The sequence below is a fragment of the Triturus cristatus genome, chromosome 8 (assembly GCF_964204655.1).
Source record: "Triturus cristatus chromosome 8, aTriCri1.1, whole genome shotgun sequence".
In the NCBI taxonomy this organism is placed as follows: domain Eukaryota; kingdom Metazoa; phylum Chordata; class Amphibia; order Caudata; family Salamandridae; genus Triturus; species Triturus cristatus.
In genome coordinates, this window is record NC_140591.1 from 228,092,035 (window position 1) to 228,116,450 (window position 24,416).

At 45.5% G+C, this 24,416-nt stretch overlaps 1 protein-coding gene across 2 annotated transcripts in view; it reads left to right on the forward strand.

Moving 5' to 3' along the window:
• Positions 1 to 24,416, forward strand: part of CEP57 (centrosomal protein 57) — a 466,839-nt gene that overhangs the window by 385,599 nt on the left and 56,824 nt on the right. For both annotated transcript variants that reach the window (XM_085621423.1, XM_085621421.1), the window contains exons 7-8: positions 1,879 to 1,980; positions 20,361 to 20,441. In XM_085621423.1, the coding sequence (XP_085477549.1) occupies positions 1,879 to 1,980; positions 20,361 to 20,441 (183 nt within the window). The remainder of the gene's footprint in view (positions 1 to 1,878; positions 1,981 to 20,360; positions 20,442 to 24,416) is intronic.

Below are 24,416 nucleotides of genomic sequence, written 5' to 3' on the forward strand. Positions count from 1 at the left end.
CTGCTTACAAAAGAAAAGGGATCTGCAGCTAGATAGTCTCTACCAGATAAGGAGTTACTGATGGTAAGTAACTTGTTCATTACTGCCAGTCATCGTTACGGCCAAGAGGTGTAGCTTTTATAGGCTTTCTCATGGAAACATGTGCAAGCACAAGTGCCCTTTTGTTTCTCTGTATGTGTTAGCATATTACATATTAAAGCCAGACCTTTTGACTTTGCCAGAGCTTGTTTACTGTTACTTCTCACTGGGTTTGCTTTCATAAGACTGGCATCACGTGCACTTGAGAATGTATAGGATTTAGGGGGTTATCTTAATTTTCCAGATTAACATTGTTCCTTTGAAACCCTCTGTGTCTTGGAATATTTTTAAGTAAATTCTATTAGGTTAGTCATTTGAAGTTAGGAATTGTTAAGTTGTATTTGTTTGTCATAGCATTTGTATAACGTTAATAACGTTTGTTAAGGTCTTTTAATATCTGACTATAATAATTTGAATTAGAAGTTAGCTGTCAGGGCTGTAGTTTCGGCTGACTTTCACTTGAGTATTGCGCCTCACAAACCTTAGTATTGAAAACATATAAAATGCGGCTGAGAAGATATTTACTTGTAAAAACTATGGTTGATGTTAATACATTAGAGTGTGGGCCATTCTTCAGAGTGGAGGAAGATGGTGGGTGGCTACTTAAGAGAGATGTCTGTGTAAAAATGGTACAAAATGATTTCTCTGGTTGGTAATTGAGCTTGCTTTTTAACCAGAAGAAATGTCTGAGCAACAGAGTATGACTTAACATAATGTGAGATGTGACTAATGGTCAGCAAAGGAAAGATTCTGTCTGGTCTCCTTACAATTCACACAAAAGTATCCAGGTTGCTCTTATCGTGAAGTTGGTTGGCTTATTCTGCCACATTCCAATTCTGTGCCATATAAAGAAGCATAAATGGTGCTAGTTCTTTTGGAAATCCACAGATTTGAACATGCAAACCTTGAGTTGCTTGACCCAAAACAGTGGAATCTAATCTATATAATATTAAGTAGTTTCAAAATATATCAAAATCTCTATTTTTTGTGACTGATTCTCCTCAGCAGGCCCTCAACACCTCTCCCTATCTGGAATAGTTCTCTGAAAACGTTTAATGGATGACACTCAGACTGTTGCACTGTTTACTCATATATGTATGGAATGAACATACCCATACAGTAACCAAATCCTTAACCAAGAACTGTAACAATAAAATATGTCTCTTTTAACTCTGTACTTCAACTGCATAGGCTCTTCTTCCATTCAAACCCCCCACACCACCCCTCCAATCCCTGGTTCACTAAGAGAAACTAACATTCAGTTTATGAAATAGTTTTATTGTTCAGTAATGTAAAAGGTAGCTTAGCTATTTGATACAAGAAAATATCAGTCTGAGCCACACAGCAAGTGCATTCCGTGCATGGCTGCAGGTACTACTATTATATTAGTATCCATTTTGATAATGGTTTTTCCATGTATATTTGTGATCATGCATTCAGTTTCCTATTTGTTCTTTTTTCAGTCTTTTGTTTAAGGCATTAGTCAACGAACTCACTGGATTATATATAAGTGAGGTTAAGCTATTTCTCTATTGGTTAGGCAAAATAAATCATCAGGACTGAGTCTCCACAACTCATTTCCGATCTGTATATGTATGCATGTTGCATTTCTATAGTGTGAACTTAGTCAAAAGGCTAGAAAGGAGTCTCTGAACTAACACTAATTTAGTTTGGGTCATCAAATGTAATCTACTCGCCTGACAAATGATATACCATCCTGACAATATGTTGGAATGTTATGTTCTGTTTGAATCAATTTGAAAATTATTATTTAATCTGCATTTTTATATTTATTTTCAGCTTCAGACTGGATTGGATGCTAACAGAATTTTGCTAAGGTCAGCCACTCAGTCTACCAGACCAGACAAAGCAAAGAAAAAGAAAAGCAAACATATGGACTTGGTAATGTGTGTTTGAAAGTTCGCCAGAGATGAATGCACAAGTTTCTGAAGAATGACTGGAATTTAGTTTTGGGAGTGTGTGCTTAATTCAGATGTTTTGACTTTAAATTAATGTTACAGATTATTATTTTCAAATTTCATCAATCTATATGAAAGTTATATAACCTAAACATAATTTATTCTATATAACTTAATGACCCACATCTATGACACTTGAAGTTCTTCGCCTAATCCTATGTCCCCCCCACCCTCCTTCCTCATGAGATATCCGTACTACTAGAAGACACTATTTTAAATCTGCACTCAAATCCCCAGAGTATCCTCGGACTTCACAATCACAATCTTGAATGTTTTAAGTGTCACTCTGCGTCAGTTCTAGTAGTGTGTGCCTTACTTCCAGTGGGAACACCTGTGCAGCTCTCCTCTTATAGGAACTCTGAATCCACCTGGTGCACTATAAGCAAAGTAGAAAAATTTTAGAAATCCAGTCATTCATCTCAGGAATTTTTTGTTGTTGTGTGATGTATTTGTACATACAACATACAGGGCCAAACCCCCACCTCTTCCAACCTGTGAACACTACCGGAGTAAAGTCCATTATAAATACAATCTCATCAATCAAAAGATCACAATCATGTGGGGTGATCACGCTCCGATACTCTTCAACCCTTCTTGTTCCCCAGTGGCGGCTGGCACGGTGAGGGGGGGGGGAAGGGTGGCAGGGTGTTAGTAAAAAACAAAAAAAGAAAATTAAACTTGCCTCCTTGCCGCTGCATCTCTTCTCGTCGTCCCTCCTATCCACACTGTGCTCCAGCCAGAAGCAGGAAGCACCCAGGCTCCCCTGAGCCTATTGCGTTGCTGCAATGCAGTGTTGTGATTGGTCTGAGCGCCGTGGTTCGGTGCTCAGCAAGGGAATGGGGGCCTGGGCATGTTCTCCACGCAGGCTGTAGTGCAGCCTGCGTGCAGTACATGCAAAGTGCGCATGACGGGTTGGTCGGCCTGAGATGGCCGGCCAAACTGTCATGTGCACTGATAACAGTGCATACCACTCCTGTTGGTGCCTGTTATCCCCCTGGCCCATCCCCCAAGACTCCGGTACACAAAATAAAACGATAATAAACCAGTGTATTATTGTTTTATTTTCCTTGGGCTGCTGGAAGGAGGGGAGGGGGCTTCTCCGCCATAGCAGATGAGCCGCTGCTGTCTGGGGCACTCATGTGGTCGTTCGGGGTATATACGATGTAACCTCACAGGCTTAATGTATGTATGATGAAGGACCTAAAATGCGCCAGTTTAAACCGGGTGTTAGTGGACACATCCCTCACCTGGGTGCATGCTCCTCCCCATTCACTGTCTCACAGTGTCTCTAGTAATTCCACCTCCCAACCACATTGCGCTTTCATAACTAGCTACGCCCTATCTTGTTTTAATGCTTTATAGAGCCTGGAGGTAGTCCTCACTTAGAATCCCCCCTCAAGTATTACTGTCAGCGTCTGTGAAGTCGTTGAAATCACAGCGAACCGAGTCCATATTTCCCTAATCCTCAAGGTTAATTTAACAAATTGCAAAACCTGCACGCGCCTACACGAAAAGACTCATTGGCATCCTGGAAGGTTATACAAATATCTCCCAGTAATAGATCTCCTGATGAGGTGCACTCTCCCTCTGTCAACCTCTGCTGGGATATGACACAACCGATAAGCATAAACGTCTGAAACCATTCCAAAAGAAGGTCCCTGGCAAAGGGCTGTACCCTCAAAATCCGCCTCACCACCGATTCCCACATCCTAACCACTTGCTGCATAATGTAAGGGCATGCGGGCTGTTGGTGCACTCATGCCAAGAGGCAGATTGGTAAATTCTCCCCACCAACAGTCTTTTCTCCCAATTATTCTCTGAACACCAACGCACCGCATGTTGGGGCCGAGTTGCCATATAATACAACTTCAGGTCCGGAAGGCACAGCCCCCCTTTCTCCGGGTTCCAGCTCGAGTACCTCCAGACCCATCCTGCTCCTCTTCCCCGCCCAAGCCCGCGACACCAGTAGGCTGTACAGTGTTTTAAATATAGTGGAAGTTATTGGACATAGGGAGTTCTGCAGTACATAGAGGCACCATGGAAGAAACATAATTTTTCCCACCACTACTCCACCAGTAGTGGACAAGGGCAGCATATTCCAAAAGCTTACTGAGGCGTGGAGTCCATCCACCACTCTATGTACATTATAAGCTAGCTGCAGTTTGGGTGTGTGCGCCACATGGATGTCCAGATAGCAGAACTTATTCTTCCTTCTCCCACCGAATGCACACCTGCTGCAGCTCCTCCCCCGGGACAGTGGACAGCCGGGCTAACTGAAACAATAAGGATTTACCACGGGTAACGTGATCCTGAAGCCACCCAAATATCTATAGCTCTGCAAACAGCTGCCGGATGGAACGCTGTGATTGCGTCAAGCAAAGAAGCATATCATTTGCATATAAGGCCAGCACATGCGTAGTGTTCCCCCACCTTCATGCCCCGCTCTGCCAATGCCCCCTGTAGGTGAATGGCCAGTGGCTCCACCGCCAGGACGAACAAGAGGAGGGAGAGTGGGTCCCCTTGTCTGGTCCCCCTCTCAATCTCCCAGCTACTCGAAACATACCCCCGTGCACCCTTGTGCAGTAGGGTGCATATATAACACAGCAACCCACTGCAAGAACTTATTCCCAAACCCCATCCCCCAAAGAACATCCATCACATACCCCCAATACAGCGTATCTAACACCTTTTCTATATCTAAGGTCACTAGCATGCTCTCAGATTCCTACTCTTGGAGCATATGGACGTGTGTTAACCGTCAGATATCTGAATCGATCATGGTAATTCGATTCAGTATAAACCCACATTGGTCCTCATGCACCATAGCCCCTAATATGGGCTTAGTTCTTTTGGCTTATATTTTTGCTAACACTTTGACTACCATGTTTATCATGGATAATGGGCAATAAGATCCTGGTAATAAGGGGTCTCTGTCAGGCTTGCGCAACATAATTATAAACGCCTCTCTCATAAACTGCAGGAGTTGGCCCACCCCACAGGTCTCTTGAAATACTTCCAGTAGGCGCACCTACAGTGGGTCAGCAAAAGCTCTGTGGAGCTCCGGTGGAAGCCCATCCACCCCAGTGGCCTTGTGCTATGGCAGGTCACGTATCACTGTTCTAAGTTCCTCGACTGTCATATCTGCCTCTAACGCAGTGAGGCCATCGTCGGGCATTTGTAGGTCTCTGCTAAATAAGAGTTCCTGTAATCATTTATCGCTGTCTGAGTAGAGACCATCATTTCATTGTCTCCAGCAAGTATCAAGATCATGGGGGTGGGGAAGGGTCTCTCTCGTAAGCAACCAGACGAGAAGTCGGCCTGGCTTATGCCTGTCAAAATGCAACCACTGCCGGTAATCCCTCTTTGTAAATCTATCTAGCACCGCCCAGGTGCCCCCATGGTCTGTTTTTAGTGCCAAGGTGTCCCTGTTCAACCGCTCCGCCCTCATATCTCTGCAAGTGGACAAATTCTGTTTCTTTGTCCTGGAGCTGCTTCTGTAGGTGTGATTTGATCCCATATACTTTGCTGAAGAACTCCCCCCTCCTCTCCCCCAAACACTACCTTAAGGGCATCCCATTCGACTACCTGGGTTGTCGCCGTACCCCAAGAGGTGGCAGTATACCCCTCTATGACCTACGTCATCCTGAAAAAACACATCTTGCAGGGCCTCTCACAGCAGACGCCACGTGTGAATTATGGTGGTGTGCTCACAGCAAGCATGTGTGGCCAGCAGAGAGGCATGATCTGATAGGAATCTATTCACGTGTTCCACTGGAGGCAACTGATCCCCCAGTTCCCGAGTTATGAGTAGCCTGTACCATGTACCACAAAATGATACATGTATTCCTTCTGTCCGGGATTAAGTGCTCTTCTGGCAACAATGCAGTCTAAGTTAGTCATCCCATCCATTAATGCCCTGGCCATCCCCTGTTTGGGCTTAGGTCGTGGGGGGTTTCTACCTAGAGTACAATCCAATATGCTATTAAAGTCTCTCGTCCATAACAGGGGCACACCCACATATAGCAGGATCACTTCTTGCTCTCTCCGGAAGAATAGTTTATCATCCACATTAGGTGCATAGACATTAAATCTTGAGACATTTTGAGTGAGTTATCTGCGGGACGACAGAGTATCAATCACAAAGTTCCACACGAAGAGTTACTGACTAGTCTGCCTTTTAGACGTACCATAAATAACAGCTGTTACAATGTCTCATATCAATGAAACTAAATGTCTGGACCTCAAAATCACGAAGGCCCAAGTCATGTGTTCAATGATTGAAATTTGTGAGCTGCATTTACCAACAGATGTCCACAATAAGCACCTAACCTCACTGGGCTAGCTTGCAATCTATAACAATATCCTTTTGTTGTGTATTTTAAGAGATCAGGTACTTGTTTTAAGCTAGAACAAATGCACCAGGTTAGCTTTTCGAATAGACATGGGATAGGCCTCCTGTGACAAACAGTTTTTTAAACCGATCCAGTAATGATCTACTTACCTTGTGCTGTAATTATTTGAAAGAAATTCAGGCACCGCCGCAGCAGCTTCCCAGTTAGGACATCCCTTGCTTAGATATGCCAAAACCAGTTATTTGATAGTCTGAGTATGTTTTAGAATCCTGATATAGGGATCAAGACATGTTCATGTCTCCTTTGTTGCTCAGCATGAAATATTCCACTCGGTGAATGGTATATAGATCCTTCACTGGACAGTTATCTGTTCTTTCTGTGAGATTTATTCCATGGACGTTTTATAAAGAAACTATAGTTTAGTCAGTAATTCTTTAACAGCATGCTTCTCCCATAAGTTGGTTTTTGGCGAGTGAAGCCAAAAATAAGGCAAATAACCTTTGTTTCATCTGAAATTGCTAGTAGGCTATCTCTAGGCTTTCCTGTTTTCAGTTTCTATTATTGGTCAATTCTGGTGGGGGTTTTTCAGTGTTTTCAAGTGATTTCAATACCTTAAAAAACAGTGGTTATCAGTGGGTACACATTTTCACGCCTTTAAAAACTACAGAAAGTGTTTTTCCGGTGTTTATGGAACTTTTTGCTTTTATTGTTGCTTGCTTTCTGCACTGATAGCGCATGGTATGGACAGTGTAAGTATAGTGTATATGAGGTCCAAATAGATTTTTTCAAATTAAACTTATTGTAGTACACCATATAATATTTCTTCAGTGAGTCTTTGGTCATGTGCCCTCGCTCTTTCCCATGTAAACTTCTGTGAAAAGGCCCTCTCAACATTGGCACTTGAGATGGACAACGCCAAAGCAGCCAGTACACAATTTTGTAACTGGCCACTGACACAGCTTTCCATGCCAATACTGGTTCACTTAAAGATTACGATTCTCAGGGCAGGTTCTGCAACATTTGCACTGACACGGGCGCTTATGCCCTCAGAGATATTTGCTTGCCAAGTGGCAGGCACTACAACATAGAACTTGCTGCAGTGCCAAAGTCACTAAAGGTGTCACCCAGCCCACTCTCAATGAGATGTTTCCCATCTACACCAATTATGCTGAACACTTGGCAGACAAGGGTGGTGTCAGGCTCTAGTCTTTTTATTATGTCCACTACAGCAGTTATGCTTTCCTGTAAAAACCTAAGAATGCAGTAGAGTGTACTTTTATTACATCACTATCAATATGTGACAAAAGATCCTCACATTTCTTGCCTTTGGCTTATCATTCAGCAAACAAAATCTGTAAACGGTTGCCACATGGATAATATAGCATTCATAACCCCTTGGATTGAGAACCATCAGCTAAGGGACACAGTTGGGATGACTCTTTCTTTGATGCCCCACAAAGCACAAAATGGTAAATAATTGCATTTTAGTTCCTGTTCATAAGAAAACAGTGCACCAGAATGGACTAAAAAGTCAATAGTATTCCTCATAAACTCTGAAGATTGTAAAGATGCTTTCAGCATACCATCTAACAAGTGGCAAGGATCTCTTATAGGGAAGCACTTCAGCTTAGGTATCAATTTTGACAGGTCATCACACAACTTTTTCATATACATAGCTGAATCACTGCAAATACAAACAATATCACTCCAATCTTTGTGTAACTTGGAAAGAACCTTTCTTGCACCACATTCCAAGTGACTCTGCGGTCCATGTTTTCCAAAAGTCTGATGTCATGTTTTAACCGCTTTCCAGATGCTTGGTGATAACGCTCTTTACACATATACCTTGCATTGAATGTTTAAAGCCTGAGGTGTTGGCAATTCGCCTACAATCAATACTGACTCAATAGAAACTGGGGGCTGACGTATTAAGGGTTTTTACCCATTCTCTGTGGGTACTTGTAATGACACATATTAGGAAAGATTCTTATGAAACCAGCCATTTTACCTATCGGTGAAAGAATCAAACGCAGCCAAAATATCAAATATGATTTTGATATTTCCTGATTCTCTACAGTTTATAAAATAATTACTCAAAACCTAAAGCATGCTTCTAAACCCTGCATCTTTAGACCAAAGACCACAAAACTGAAAAAAAGAAGAAACAACAATATTTTAGTGGCATCCTTAAACAACAAATTTCAAGCAGAATAATGTTAGCCCAGACGTTCTTACTGCTAGCTTGTAAAGATACATTGTATTGGCCCTTTTAGGAAGAAAGAAATGACTCTTTCACTCTCTTTTTCCTTTCTTTGAATGGCATTTAGTTTGTGGTTGTGAAGGTGTTTTTTCAGTGTTTATATGTTTTCACTGGTGAGGGCTGTTTCTCTTTCAGTGGGGTTTTATCAGTTATTATAGGTTTAAACCTAAAAACTGGACAGCCTAGCTATCTCCCGTTGCCATTATGGTCTATCCATCACCTCGCACCATGCCACAAGCTGTGGTTTCAAGCCAGTGAAAAAATATTTGGTCAATTCCCCCTTTGTCTGCAAAGGAAACTGACGGAGTCAACTATTCTTCAAAGTATGGACGTGACTTGACCACATTCAAAGGTTTAATCTGTCTTTCCGCAGAGGTAGCGGTAAGGAGATTTCACACTCAGATGGTTAATTGTGGGTAAGTTTTTCTCCACGCTTCTCGGCCAGCGTAATCTTCCTCGTCTCGTCTTCCGGGATCTCACCACCCACCTCCTGCCTCGATACCATCCTTTGTAGTTACTGCTTCCGGCGCTGTGATGCTGCATACGGTGGCGGGGCTTGCAAACTACGAGTCCTAGTTAAAGGGACCGCGGTGGGCGCCATCTGCTTCCTCTGTGGTAACGAGTTCCCTACGCCAAGTCCAGTCCGGCTGTTCCTCCTGCTGAGAAGAGAGCAGAGGACCGGATCCGGGAGGTGTATTCCACATTTCTTGTCTCGCATCAGTTCCCCCCCTGGGTACGGGGAACACGGGAGACTCGTGACACCACACCCTCCTCCACCCCCACTAAGATTCTCCCGGTCAGGGAGAGGAAATATCCGGGACAGGAAATCCGCACTCCCATTCTCGGCACCCCTCCGGTGTCTCACTTCAAAAGAAAAAGGTTGTACAGAGAGGAACCACCTGAGTACTCTGGGGTTGTGTCCCTTATTCCTGCTCATCCATTGGAGAGTCGCATGATCAGTAAACAGGGTAAATCTGTTCCCCTCCAAATAATACCATAGTTTCTCCACAGCCCATTTTACTGCGAGACATTCTTTCTCTATGGTTGGGTACCGTTGCTCCCGAGGAAACCGTTTTCTACTGATAAACAGGATGGGATGTTCCCTGCCCTCAGGTGAAAGCTGAGACAAGACGGCCCCTAACCCACAGCCTGAGGCGTTCGTATGAAGAATAAAAGGCTTGGAAAAGTCTTGTGAGGACAGGACCGTGCTGGTAGTGATGGCCTTCTTCAATTGTAGGAAGGCCGTAGTCACGTAGGCAGAAGGATTCAGCAAGTCTTTTGGTTTTACCTCCTTTCGGAGGAGATCCATGAGAGGTCCTGCGATCTCGGAATATTGGGGAATGAACCTCCTATAATACCCCAATAATCCCAAGAACTCCCTTGCTTCCTTTGTCGTGGAAGGAAAGGGGGTTTCTAGGATGGCCTTTACTTTCTCTTACTGTGGGGCTATCACCCCATTCCCCAACAGATAGCCTAGATACCACACCTTTTGAAATCCAACCCTTGACTTCCTAGCGTTTATATGGAGGCCTGCCCGTTGTAGGGATAAAAGATCTTTGTACAGTGGATCTATCGTGGTGATGTATTGTGCATCTCCCAACTTTTCTATCAATTTGTCTATCCTGGGCATTGGGTACAAATCAAATTTGGAAATAGCATTAAGTGCTCTAAAGTCTATACAAAACCTTATAGAGCCATCTGGCTTTGGTATCAGGACAATTGGGGAGGACCATTCACTATGGGATAGGCGAATGACTCCCATCTCCAGCATGCTTTTTTACCTCTTCTCGGATCGCGGCCGGGATTCGGTACGGTTGTTTTCTGATTTTTTTTTTCCGGGTAATGTCTCAATTGCATGTTCCACCTGTGACGTTTTCCCTGGGGGGTTTGAAAATATTGGGGAGAACTCATCTCAAACCCTGGACAGGGCTTGTTTTTGTGGGAGCGAGAGTGATTCGTTTATCACTAACTGGTGGAGTGTGCTTGGGTGACCGTCCGAGGTTACCAAGGTGAGGTTAGCAGGTTTAGGTGGGGGACCCAGCCATTTTTTTATTTGGTTAATATGGTAGGTTTGTATCAGAGATGGTTTCACCTGGACGCGATAGGAGGTTTTTCCGACCTTACCGACTACCTTGTAGGGACCCAACCATTCTGCTTTTAGCTTACTGGCCGAAAAGGGTAACAACTCTAACACCCAATCATCTACGTCTAGATGTCTCCATTTCTTTCCCTTATCATAGTTATATTTCTGCTTACTTTTCTTGTTTAACAGATTGACGTAGGCGAGGTACCTCAGTTTTCCTATCCGTGATTTCAGGCTCTGTGTGTACTCCAAGAAGCCCCTGGCCTCATCTGCCTCCCTTTTTTCCCAGGCCTCCCTTGTCATCTCCAAGAGCGTCCTATGTTGCCTCCCATACAACATTTCGAAGGAAGAACACCCAAGGTTGCTCTGGACCTGACTTCTTATGATGAACAGGGCGAGGGGCAGGAGCTGATCCCATTCCTTTCCTTCAGTATTCAGCATTTTCTTTAGAGTCAACTTTAGGTTCCCATTATACCTCTCCACAAGAACATCAGTTTGAAGATGGTATACAGATGTCTTGAGATGTTTAACGTTTAGGGTCTTACATACTTTTCATGAGGCGAGAAACAAAGGGGGTGCCTTGGTCTGTTAACATCTCCCTGGGAAACACTACTCTAGAGAAAAGCTCAATGAGTTTTTCAGAGATGTTTTTGGTGGTGGGGGCCCTCAGTGGGAAAGCCTCGGGATACCTGGTGGAGTAGTCTACAATCACTAGGGCATATTGATGCCCCTTGCAGGTTTTTGGCAGAAGACCTATCGGGTCCATTCCCTCCCTCTCAAATGGGATTCCTATGACAGGTAACGGTTGTAGGGGTACCGGAGGAGGTCGACAGGGGTTCCTTTTCTGGCATATGGCGCATTCCTGGCAGTGTCTTTTTATGTCTCCATAAACCCCCGGCAGGTAAAAGTATCTCAATACGCTCTGGGTGTTTTTCTCTGTACCCGTGTGTCCTGCGGTAAGATGGGAGTGGGAAAAAAACATTATCTGCTCTCTAAAAGCCCTAGGTACCACCAGTTGGTCTGTATCTTCTTGTTTTCCCTTTCTATACAACAACCCGTCTTTAGAGAAAAACAGAGGATAGGTTGGGGGAATGCGGTTGTTCTCTTCCTGGGCTGCTTTCCATGCATTTTGCAGGGTGGGATCATTAGTTTGTGAAAACCTAAAGTTCTAATCTAGGAGCCATGATTCGGGAGTGAGGAGGGCTGTCTGAGGGACATAAGCAGGACTAACCTGTTGTGCTCCTTCTCTATATCTGTGCACAGGGTTTAGAAACACGCTAAGGAATTTCGTATTGTCGGTTCCTATTATCAGGTCTTCTGGAAGGTCTCCCATCACTCCCACCCTTCTAACCGAAGCCGAACCACCCTCTGGGGTAAGAACCATTTCTGCTACAGGGTAAGGTTTGATGTCTCCGTGGACGCATCTTATATGTACAAGGCTGTCCGGTATCAGCTGCAATGTCTCAACCAGTGCCCCCTGGATTACTGACTGCCTACACCCAGAGTCTAACAAGGCCTTAACCCAACGTCCATTTACCAGTACACTTACATGAAAGGGGCGACCTAACTCTGCAGTATATAGGATGGAATTCAATATGCATCCCACGTCCATAGTTTCCTCTGAGGTTTTTTTTGAAGGACAAAGCCGAGCAATGTGGCCCCAGTCGCCACAGTCAAAGCATTGGGGACCCCGGGGAAAGGCAACCTCAGGTCGGTGGGGCCGAGTCTTCAGGTGGTCTGTACTGGGCTTATTATTGCTCCGTTTTTCCTGTCTCCCCTGTCCGGGGCGGCTGTGTTTTTCTGCTTCCCATAAAAGTGTTCGAGGCTGGGCTCGAGAGAAGGAAGTAGCCATCTCCACCACCTGTTTCGTGTTGAGATGGGTGTGTTGCCTCAACCATCTTTGCGTGTTATACGGTAAAGCCTCCAAATATTATTCCAGATATATCCGGTCCATTATCGCCTCTTTACTGCTTTCCCCCGGTTTCAGCCACTTGTCTGCAGCAGCTTTAAGACAAAAAAATAGTGTCTTGGGGTTTTCACCGGGTGTACCTTCTTCCCTCCTAAACTGCACCAGATAGGCTTCTGCGTCTAGCCCCAAATGATCCAGGATAACGGTTTTGATTTCTGCATAAGGGGTATTACCGGTAGCATTGGCTATTTGGTAGGCGGCTTGCGCCTCTCCGGAAAGCAGGGGTGCTAAATAGAAGGGCCATTTCTCCATAGGCCATCCACATGCCCGTGCGGCCCGTTCGAAATTGAGGAGGAAGGCATCCGGATCCTCCCCACTGACGTACTTTTGTAAGGATATTCCAGGTGGACCGTGAGGGCTGCCCTTCACATTCGGTATCCGAGAAGATACCTGGACCTGGTCCTCCGCTAGCTTGTGGAGTCCTTCCATCTGCGCCGCCATGGTGTTTTTGAACATGTCCCAGTCTGCATGCGCCAAGGTCCTTTGGTGCTCTACGGCCCATTCTAACTTCTCTTGTCCTTTGATCAAATGCTGTAAATGCTGTTTGGTCAAATGTTGTCCATTATGACAATACTAACGGACGATTGCCGGCATTCTCCACCACTTTTGTGAGGGATCGCAAGTAACGACAGCTACTCCAAAATATATTGTTGCTCTCTTTATTGACTTTATGTTGATGTATGGATTAAGCCAGCGTTAATACAGGAATAATACTTCTTATTCTTGTATGTACTGATTACTCCAAGTCGGGCGGCTTTCCTGTGGTGATTTCTTCTCTTGTCTTCTCCTTCAGGCAACCCGGATGTTCCTCAGGAAGAAAGAACAGGGGAAAACAGTCGGAGGAAGCGCGAGTGGTGTTTTCTAAAGTGTCACTTCAGAGAAAAGGGAGTGATGGACCACCAGTGACGGCTTTTGGTGCTTTGTACGTGAAAGAGTGCAAAGGAATGGGAACAGCAGGCAGGAGCGCTACGAGGGAAAACCTGATAAACGCCGGTCTTCCCCGTCCTCCCGGCCCACCCTGAGACCCTTGCCCGTACCTGGCTGAGCCACACTCCTCCAGGAGTGTGACTGGACGTCGGGCGGGGTCTTTGGCTTCTGGGCTCTTCCGTTTGGCCACTCTCCACCTCTCTCGCCGGTAACAGCGGAGTCTTGACTTCTCGCGTTGGGGAAGTTCTTCTCCACGCTTCTCGGGCCGGCATCCTCTTCCTCGTCTTCTCTTCTGGGATCGCTCCACCCACCTCCTGCCTCGATACCATCCTTTGTAGTTACTGGTTCTGGCGCTAATGACGCTGCATACGGGGGTGGGGCTTGCGAAGTACGAATCCCAGTTAAATGGGCGCCAGCTGCTTCCTCTGTGGTAACGAGTTCCCTACGCCAAGTCCAGTCCGGCTGTTCCTCCTGCTGAGAAGAGAGCAGAGGACCGAATCCGTGAGGTGTATTCCACAGTTCTTGTCTCGCATCAGTTCCCTCCCTGGGCACGGGGAACACGGGGGACTCGTGACACAAGGATAGCATGAATTTCACCGAAGCACTCGCACTTCACTGCCGTTGTTTGAACACAGAATGTTAGACTGTTCTAAATCCCTAGCGCATGATGTCACTGTATAACATATACAACACGAAGGCATTGCAGGCCGGCAGGGACTGTAAACAAGCACAAAATCACTGCCGTACATCCCTTATTAGCATGGTCACTTTTTATATAGCACGTTTTTACCTTCATTTTTACCGTCCAGTGCTTTATTTAGTAAGTTGCAGCATTACTACTTTATTGAGCACATGTCTGCACAAAAACCTCCAGACATGATTCAGTCCCCTCGTTTATCATCTACATGGGCATAATGTGTACTAACATATTCTCTAGTGTTTAGCCCCATAGGTGGCACTCCACACAACCGGCGCAGCATGCAAAGTCGGCACTTTTATTTTATTTGTTTGACGTACACACCCATCCACTATCTCAATATATTCGTGACTCGGTCACCAACATGTAAGGTTCTGTCCACCGTCCTTCTCAACACCCACTAATAATGACATTTGGTGTACCCATTGATGGTAACCCAGTTATTTTTCGTGCTTCATTTGTACAGATTTAAAAAATTCCTGTGATGAAGAGCCCATAGATCCCGAAATGCATTGGGATTGATCAATTGGCACTTCAATGTTCACGCCAACCCAAGCTACCTTTCTATATTCGGGAAATTAACAGTTCACTTGTCCAACATTGATAGATGAAAAAGAAAAGAATAAACTCAACTGTAGGAATACATATGGTCTAAAGAGTTACAGGATAACTCCACACGTATGGAGAATAAGCAGTGCACTGAGGGAACGTCTCCCCTTAGGGGGACACTTCATAAGTTAGCAGACAGCTCACTCACTGACATCTGAAGACACACCCTGATTCCAGAGATTTCACATTTTGCTCAGCTGCCCATAAATCCTACGCTTGCATAGACCATTTCCTCATAACATATGCCTTAAAAGACAATGTAGGGGACACCGCCATTGAGCCTTGCTCCCTGTCAGATCATTCCCCAATCACGCTATAGCTGAATCTCAGCGCCTTCCCAACCCGCCCATCTCGTTGCCAGTTATGAGATGCCTTGCTACAATCTAAACAAATAGTAAAAACGATACACACGACTATCACAAATTATCTTAGACACAAGGGGGATGGGAGCACACTGCTTAACCTCCCAGCACAGTTCACCCCTTAGCATTATGGTAAATGCAGTTCACTTTAAACGCTTACTTTAGATTTTGCTGAAGTGTTTCACCAAAGTTGGTGCACGTTAGTGGTGTGAAACTCTAGACAAGTGTTTCTGGATATTATCCTTCATCAGAAGAGATAAAAAACGAAATTCATCTGGGTTTGCTGTGAAATCCTCTCAGGTCTCAGTACCTCTCTCTGGCGAACAGGTATATCTCCAAAAGCTCGTCACCTCAATGACTTAAGGGGTATCTTAACCTTAATGACTGCGAGGACGTGTCCCTTGATTGGTATGGAAGGCATTGAAACTAGTGGTAAAATGGGAGCTAATTGCGATCTCCGCTGGAGAGAATAGGCTGCTTACAGAAAAGCGTAAACAGATAGAGACGGCAGTAGCAGAGATTGAGTCAATTCATAAGCGTGTGTGACGGGAACTGGAAAAACAGCGTCTTGTTCTACGGCGCCTCGACCATGACCGAGCGGCATACGCCCCGCTGCGACACAAGGAAACCTCTGGATCGGTCTCAACGATCCGGATCCCTTCTGGAACAGAACTATGCTCAGATCTCAAGATTGCAGAGGCCTTCCAAGCTTTCTATAGCAGGTTGTATGCGGGTGAGGACTATCCGTCCGGAAACATAGACTCCTATATTCGGCTGACTCAAATTCCAGCTGCGATAGCTACGCAGCTGGATCGCCTCATCCAGGTCAACGAAGTGATATCTGCAATCACTTGCCTTAAACTACTAAAGCACCTGGCACGACGGCTTCACCCCTTTGTTTTATAAAACATATTGCAAGATCCTAGCTCCTCTACTGGCATGGTTGTTCAACTTGTTTCTCGATACAGGGTGGCTACCTGAGTCGCTAATCGAGGCATCCATCTCAGTTATCCTAAAGCCCCACAAAGATCCCTTAGAATGCGGGTCCTACCACCCCATCTCGCTACACAATAAGGATGCGAAGATCTTCACAAGCATTTTGGCTGTGCGCCTCAATCCCCTCATGGCGGGCCTGATCGACCCGGACCAGGCCGGGTTTATTCCTCGAAGCAATGTGGGGACAACACAAAACACCTTTTACATCTCACAGATCTCATCTGCTGGTCCCAGAAATAACTACTCTGTCGACGTGGAAAATGCGTTTGACAGTCCACTGGCCTTTCTTATTCCTCACACTTTGCCAGTTTGGGTTCGGGGACAGGTTCCTAGCCTGGACTTGCTGCATTTACAGTGTCCCTATAGCATTGATCAAGGTCAGCGGGTTGTCCTCCAGGCCCTTCCACATACGGTGAGGTATGAGACAAGGCTGCCCCCTGTCCCCGTAGCTCTTTGCACTCTACATGGAGCTGATGGCGCAAAGAATTTGAGATAGCCCACTGATCACGGGGATCCAACATGGGGCAGACACACATACCGTAAGCTTATACGCAGATGATGTGGTCCTCCCCCTCACTAACCCTACCATCTCACCATCCGCCCTTGTGGAAAAATGTAGGTGCTTTGACACCGTCTCTTGGTTTAAGGTTAACCTCAAAGTCCCAGATCCTAAACTTCTCTGCCCCCCACCCTTGACAGCGTCACTGCGTGCGCAGTTTCCCTTCTCATGGGCCGAGGACATGATCCCTTACTTGGGCATCGTCTTGGCTCGAACGCTTGAAAAGACACTGGTGGCCAACTACGGCTTCCTACTAGACCCAACCACTAAGACCTTAACGACCTGGTCCTGGACAGGCCTCTCATGGGCTGAGCGCATAGCTGCAGTCAAGATGACAATCTTACCGCGCATCCTCTTTGTTTTAGGCCATCCCTTTGTCCGCGTCCCCACTGACCCTGCTTTACCTGCAGCGCGCTATCAACCGCTTCATTTGGGGGCGGCGAGCAACCACGCCTCAGCTTCCAACATATTGCTAAACCCAGAGCAGAGAGTGGGATGGGGGTGCCCATGATCTCAAGATACTTCCAAGCGACCCAAATACGCTTCATATTAGAATGGAACCCTCCCCAATTTGGCTTCTCTGCAAACACAGAGCTTGGGGGCTTTACTCTTTCCCAGTTACAGCAAACACTTTAAAGGTTTGGGATGCGAAGGCACTCTGCCGCAGCCTCACAACGTTCCCCTCCCCGATGACGCATATGGTTGATAACCCGGACTTTCCCCCAGGATGTCTGTCCGTGATATTTCAGCAATGGCGTAAGCAGTAATGCAAAAGAGCAGGCTTAATGTTCGAGCACCAGGGGATCATTCCCTTCGAGCAGCTCCAGAGAGATTATTCGCTACAGGCATCTGACCTCTTCCCCTACAATCGGGTAAGTACACTGGGTGACTTCCCCAGGAATGAGACCGGGTGCATCCCGCCCAATGACCCACTTTGAAACATGGCTTAAAACGAAAAAAGATGATAAACGCACCATCTCGGAACTATACGCTCTCCTATCAGTGTCCCCTATAGCCGACAAGTCCAGGCGGCAGCTGAGATGGGAGGTAGAACTGGGCCGAACGCTATCTGATAAATTCTGGCAGGACATACACTGTAGAATCCACCTCACAGCACACGACATGCCGGGCACAGAGGCAGCTTACAAAGTAGCGTCTTATTAGTACCCAACACCTGCCCAACTACACGACTGGAACAAAGATTTCTCCACGTCATGCTGATGAGAGTGCGGGCAAACAGGATCTCTAATACACCGCCTATGGCACTGCCCTAAGCTGGTAAGATATTGGGGGCTGGTCCTTAACGACATAGATGAAGCTTTTAACACTAGCATCCCACGCTTCCCAGTCTATACTCTCCTCGGCCTCTCCATTTCCCTGGCCTTTCCCTTGAGCTGACTCAGAGGGAGACAAATAGCCTTAGCACTACACACAGCTAGACCGGTCCTGCTGGCCAGCTGGGGAACTGCGATAGTTCCAGATCATATGACATGGCTGAGGAGACTATGGGTTGCATTAGCCATGGAGTGCATATCAATGATGCTTGATAACAGGGCTCAAACCTATTCTGAATTATGGGCACCATTTATCACAATCCTAGCGAAAGAGTTTAGGGAGGTGATATGCCCCCAATACCTACAACTTTTACCCCTAACATCGAACAAGTAAGAAGAGTCCATTGGCTTGCGGTGAGGAGCAACTGATGGTTCCACACTGAGACACTACCCTCCCCCCCCCCCCCCCCCTTTTGGGGCCGAGGACTCTGTGTATTTACACATGGTGGTGCGGGGGAGGAGAAATGGGGGTGAGTTAGGGTGGGATCCTCTTCTTGGGCTGTTTCTCTTTTCTCTTTCTTAGTTATACATGGTTATCTCTCTGACATTGCACACTGCTTGTCAAAGGCATGAACTATTTCATCACAACACTCGCTACCGGCCTCCAGGTTGTTGTCATAATGCTGTGTATTCTTCATTTTCATTCGCTGCCAGCGAGTGGTTGTAGTCGTAAGCTGTGTTATGGCTTGTTCAAACTCAAATACAAAGAATTGTTCCATAAATAGTGTATTGACAGCACAGGGAGCCATTCCCATGCTGCCAAGCCGGCCCGCTCAATGCCAGCACGCTCAGTGCTGCAGTGGGAGTGGCAGCTTCCTGCTCCATGTGGGCAGGGAGTGTATATTCGGTGTGCAGCCCCTCACCTGGTCATGGGAGCTGTAGGGCACACCGCAGTGTTACCCAGGACTCCTTACGCTGCCCCCTGGGGTGAATAGGGACCCTGATGGTAGCAAACACTTTGGGGACACGGCCCCATGTATCCCCCTCCCCAAATTTAAAATATGAGCTTGGGGTCCTGGGACCCCTTCTAACTGTTGCACCCCACGGGGAGGAAAACATCAGGGAGTTGTACTCTCCTTCCCTAAATGTAAATAAAAAAATGAACTCCCATCAGACCCTTGCCCACCCTGAGGGTTATTTTTTTTTTTTAAGTTGAAAAAGGGCGTCCTGCTCTTTCGTTTTTTAAAAACGTTCCTGCTGTACTACCGCTGTATAATGTAAAATAAAGTCATTTATAAAGCATTGACAGGAACTGCCCTGCACCAAACTGTTTTCTTTCATAAAGAAAATCTCTTGTGTGCACAGCTCTTCCTGTTGCGAGATGATCGGGACATCTCACTAACACTGTGTTTTGCTTTTGTGTATCTAATTAAGATAATGCAATGTTTTGTTGTTTTATATTTATTGTGTTATGCACGGAAAATGCTGATAAAGACCAGTTTAAAAAAAAATAATCTCTAAGCGGGATTTTCTTTTTTAAAAGAAATTGCTCTCCTTCCCATGGGCTTCCTTTCCTATGGCGAGGGGAGCATTTAGCAGTTTTCACTGCCCATTGCCTTAGGGTTACGTGCAGTGAAAACTGGCCTCTAATTCCATCCATCTAAATCAGGTGGGCAGAATTACAGGTCTGCCACCAACGGTCCTTACCCCACAGTGCTGTCGGAGGGGTTTAATCACAGTGGAGACAGAATAGTCTCTGCTGTGATTAAACCAAGGTCTACATTCAGAAAGCGACTTCATTCTTGGTGGTAAGGATACTCCGTTGCCGCGGAAATGGAGTATCCTTACCGCCAGGAATCAAATCAGCCCCAGAGTCCCTTAGTCCTAAAATGAGCTTTGGAGCCCTGATCACCCCAACGCCACCCCATTTTTTTGACCCTACGTTTGATGCATCTTCCTGGAATTTTCCAGGAAGGAGCTGAGGCGGATGGACATTTTTTGGGGAATGTTGTGAAGATTCGTAAGACAGCGCCAAAGTTATTCGCAAAGTAAAACATCCATTTGTTATAGAATCCTGGTCCTAACTATAACTACACCTTGGCAATATAGTAGAGAGTGGGTTTGAAAAGAAATAGAAAAAATCACTTTGTGTTTGTTATATTTAGTGTTACTACATTTCATGCTAAATGTTTTTTTTATTTTCTCCTATCTTCAGAAACCAGTACACTCGGGTCATTCCCAAGGACAGCCACACTACAGACTAAGTCTGAGTGATGTACCATTTGTAGCTGGAAAGGTGTGTATTGGTTACCCTACATTTTGTATAAGAACCAAACAAAGTTACCATGTATTCAGGGTTTTGTATTCAATTTAAATTGAAAAATGTGAATATTGGAAGTAGATTGTTTTGTCTGAATGAACGAAATAGCAACTTGCTTAAGCAGTGTCTCATTTACAAATAATTCTACAATCATGCAGACCCTACTTTAGGGCAAGCAGTGTCTGGGTACAAAATCCCCATTTATTGTCTGATGATTATAATTTTCTCTGCCTTAGAGCACTGTAGAACTTTATGTATGAATCACTTCACTGTGATTTGTAAAGGGAAAGGTAATCAGTCTTCAAGCTACGAATGGGCATGGAGTTAGAACACACATTTTACACTCATGAAAACATTTTAATCTCAAAGTTTTTACACCCAGAACCTGGCACAGTAGGGCAAGCCTCAGTTGCACAAAGAACAATTATAGTAGGGGCAGTGCTGTTTTCTCTTAAACCATACCTTTGCTCCATTTCAAACATCATTCGTATACCAAGCAGATAATTGTAGGAGGTTTTACAAGCTTCCCTGACATAAATAACATTGTTCAGCAGGGGCAGCAGCAATGTCAGCAATTCATAGACCGGGAAAATGTTGGAAGCAGGTTGTAGTGATGGACTGTTTACCAGTAGCAGAACTAGCTTGCCTTTGACAAGTAATACATTGAGCTCAAGTGGCAAAAATACAAGCTTCTATCATTTGAACATTCCCCCTGTTCTTAATCTTACCCCTTGGAAAGTAGAGTCCAGGAATATTCAGGCTATGATCCCGATATTTTAGCCTCTGCCCTGTATTTCAGTGAGATGGAGGACTGATGGTCTCCTGCATCCTGCTGGTCAAGCTGGCCGAGTGCCATATGCAAGTTCTGCAGCCTCAGTGGGCCCAACATCAAGAGGATCTCTCCAACCATGTTCAAGTCTCAGAGGAGACTGAAAAAGATCTGCAGTGGTGGTTGCTTTACCACGATTTGGTCAGTCAGACCCCTACCACACCCAGAGCTCACAGTGGTGACCGATGCTTCTCTTCTGGGTTGGGGGAACCACTTGTGAGAGGTGAAGATCGTAGGCCTCTGGCCTAGGCCCAACTCCATTTCAAACTTCTGGAGCTGAGTGCCATGCACTTGGCATTGAAAGCCTTCCTGTCCTCCATCTAATGAAGGCTTGTGCTAGTGCTTGCAGACAACACCACTGCCACATGGTATTGCAATAAACAGGGCGGGGTGGGGTTGTGGGCTCTGTACCTTTTGGAAGTGCCTGAACCATCGAGGAATCTTCCTAGTGGTGAACCACCTGGCAGGATCTTTCAAAGCCAGTGCAGACAAACCCAACCATTGATGCCTTGCAGATTATAAGTGGCAGTTACTCCCGGAGGTTTGATCTCTTGGCAAACGCCGAAAACAGGCAGTGTCAGCAGTCCTGTGCTTTACAGTTTTGAAGCTCTCTCTCTCTCTCTCTCTTTGTCTGTCTCTCTCTCTCTCTCTTTGTCTCTCTCTTTTCTCTCTCTTTTCTCTCTCTTTTCTCTCTCTCTCTCTTTTCTCTCCCCCCCCCCCCCCCCCCCCGCACCTATGGTGGGACTCGAGACAGACTCCTGTATGCCTTTCTCTCGATACCTCTCCTTTCGGGAGTGCTGAAAAAAATCAGGAATGACTGGGCCCATGTCATCCCAGTGGCCTTGAATTGGGTATGGTATCCAGAGCTTCTGAACAAGAGCATCGGTCTTCCAATCTGGCTACCCCTCCTGCTGAACACCTTTTATCTTCCTTTGGAGGTGGTTGATATCATCCTGGCAGCCTGGCATCTCTCAACAAAAAACTGTATACACCTGTCGTTGGGACTAATTTGTGGTATGGTGCGGCACACAGTAGGTAGACCCCTCCAGGCCAGATTGTCTGACGTTTTTGTTGTTTGTTCTCTCCCTCTCTTTGCAAAACTTTACTTTGGGCACAGTCTAAGGTTACTTATGGCTCTTTCGGACTTTTAACGAAAGCCAGACCAGCCATCTTTAATAAAATGAACTGTTGTGATGTTTTTTCTAAAGGGCTTCAACATTTGTTTCCTCTTTCTCCTTTTGTTATGCCGCAGTGGGATTTTAGCCTGGTCCTCACTCATTTGATGTGTACTCCTTTTAAGCCTCTGCACAGCTCTTCTTTGTAACCTTTGAGCTTTAAGTTGCTGTTTCTCAGTCCCATAACATTGTCACAACAGGTGAGTGAGCTCCAAACTCAGTGTAAACCTGCCGCATACCACCTCTTTTTGAGACAAACTGGTTCTGCAGACCCTGGTATTCTTTCTTCACATAGTAGCGATGTCATTCCACGTCATTCAAACCATCACCTTGCTGCAGTTCTATGCTCCGACTCACCCTATAAGAAAGAGGAAATACTCCATTGCCTAGACCACAAAGGAAAGCTGATATTTTACCTCTATTGTAACAGAGAAGACCGAGTGGACGTTAACCTCTTTGTAGGTGTCGCAGGAGCAAAGAAGGGAAAAGGGTTAAGGGCTATTCCACTAGAGCCTAGGCTGCTACCACTGCATCTGTACATGAAGTTTCTGTCCTGCATCTACGTGGGAGTCCCTAGACACGTTCACAAGGCATTACGGTCGAAACAGTCAGGTTTGCTGAAAGGGCTTGTTCACCTGCTCGGCTCGTATTGGGCTTTTTGGTTTAAGCCTATTCACAGACCCACCTCCAAATAAGTATTGCTTTGGTATATATTCAAAAGGTGAGAATCTGCGACTAGAAGACAAGTTACTTCCCTTCGGTAAAACTCTTTCTGTTGGAGACTTGAGCTAACTGCAGATTTCTCACTGAACCTCCCCCTTTCTGTGAATGGGCTCTTCCAGTAAAAATACCTCAAAGTCTAGGAATCCACACACTAGTCGGTGCCAATTTGCTGTTGGGGCTTTGCACCTGGGGGCGTGGACAGCCTCGAACAACTGACATCAGCACATCGGATGGCGCCAATTTTGGCTCTGTACGTCATTTCTGGAGCAGAACAACGTCAGTGCGGATCTGGCGACACCTCCTACCTGCACGCAGAAGTACTGCTCAAAAGTTTCTGGACCCAGTCTGATGTCTGGGGAATTATTAAAAGGGTGAGGAATCTGTGGTTGGCTAGAGTCTCAACCAGGAAGAGTGTTAAAGAAAGTAATTAATTTGTCGTCCGGATCCATCTGGCTGCCATTTTACATTTCAGAAGAGCACTGAATCGGCCATCCCATTAGACTAGTAGACTTGTTAAGGAGTCACTGAAGTGTCTTTTTAGATATTTTCTGCCTATACAACATCCTCAGGTCAGCTGAATGTGGTGCTACCCCAGTTTACAAAGAGTCCTTATGAGCCAATAAAAAGGCCAGAATTTCTTCTGGAGGGTATCTCTTCTTTTAGCCTTAACATGAGCTAGAAGAGCCTAAAAAACATTTCTCCAGTTCAGAGATAATAGTTATCCCAAGGACACCGTTATCCTAAATACAAATCCGCATTTTATACCCCAGGTGTCATCTGACTTTTATCTGAATGAGCCAGTCATTTCTAAGACCTGCTTTCCAAACCCAAATACTGCAACTGAAAGAGCACTTCATTCTTGGGACGTTAAAAATGCTTGAAATGTTAAATTGACAGAACCAACCAATTCAGGAAATCTAGCCAACAGCTGGTGGCTTATAGTCATCCATTAACAATAAAACCATTAATGAAACAATTTAGAGCTTACAGAATATCTTCAGTCATAGGGGTCTGTCACAAAGAAGCAGGCCATCCTCTCCAAGGAGGAGTAAAAGTCCATTCAACAAGGAGAGAGGAGTTGGCCTAACAGCTAGGGCGCGCGATCTCGGACCTGGGGAACTGGGTTTGAGTCTCGGTAATGACGCTGAACATCCTGTGATTCTGGGCAAATCACTTAATCTCCCCGTGCCTAACAAAAAAAAAATATGAATGTATGCCCTCATG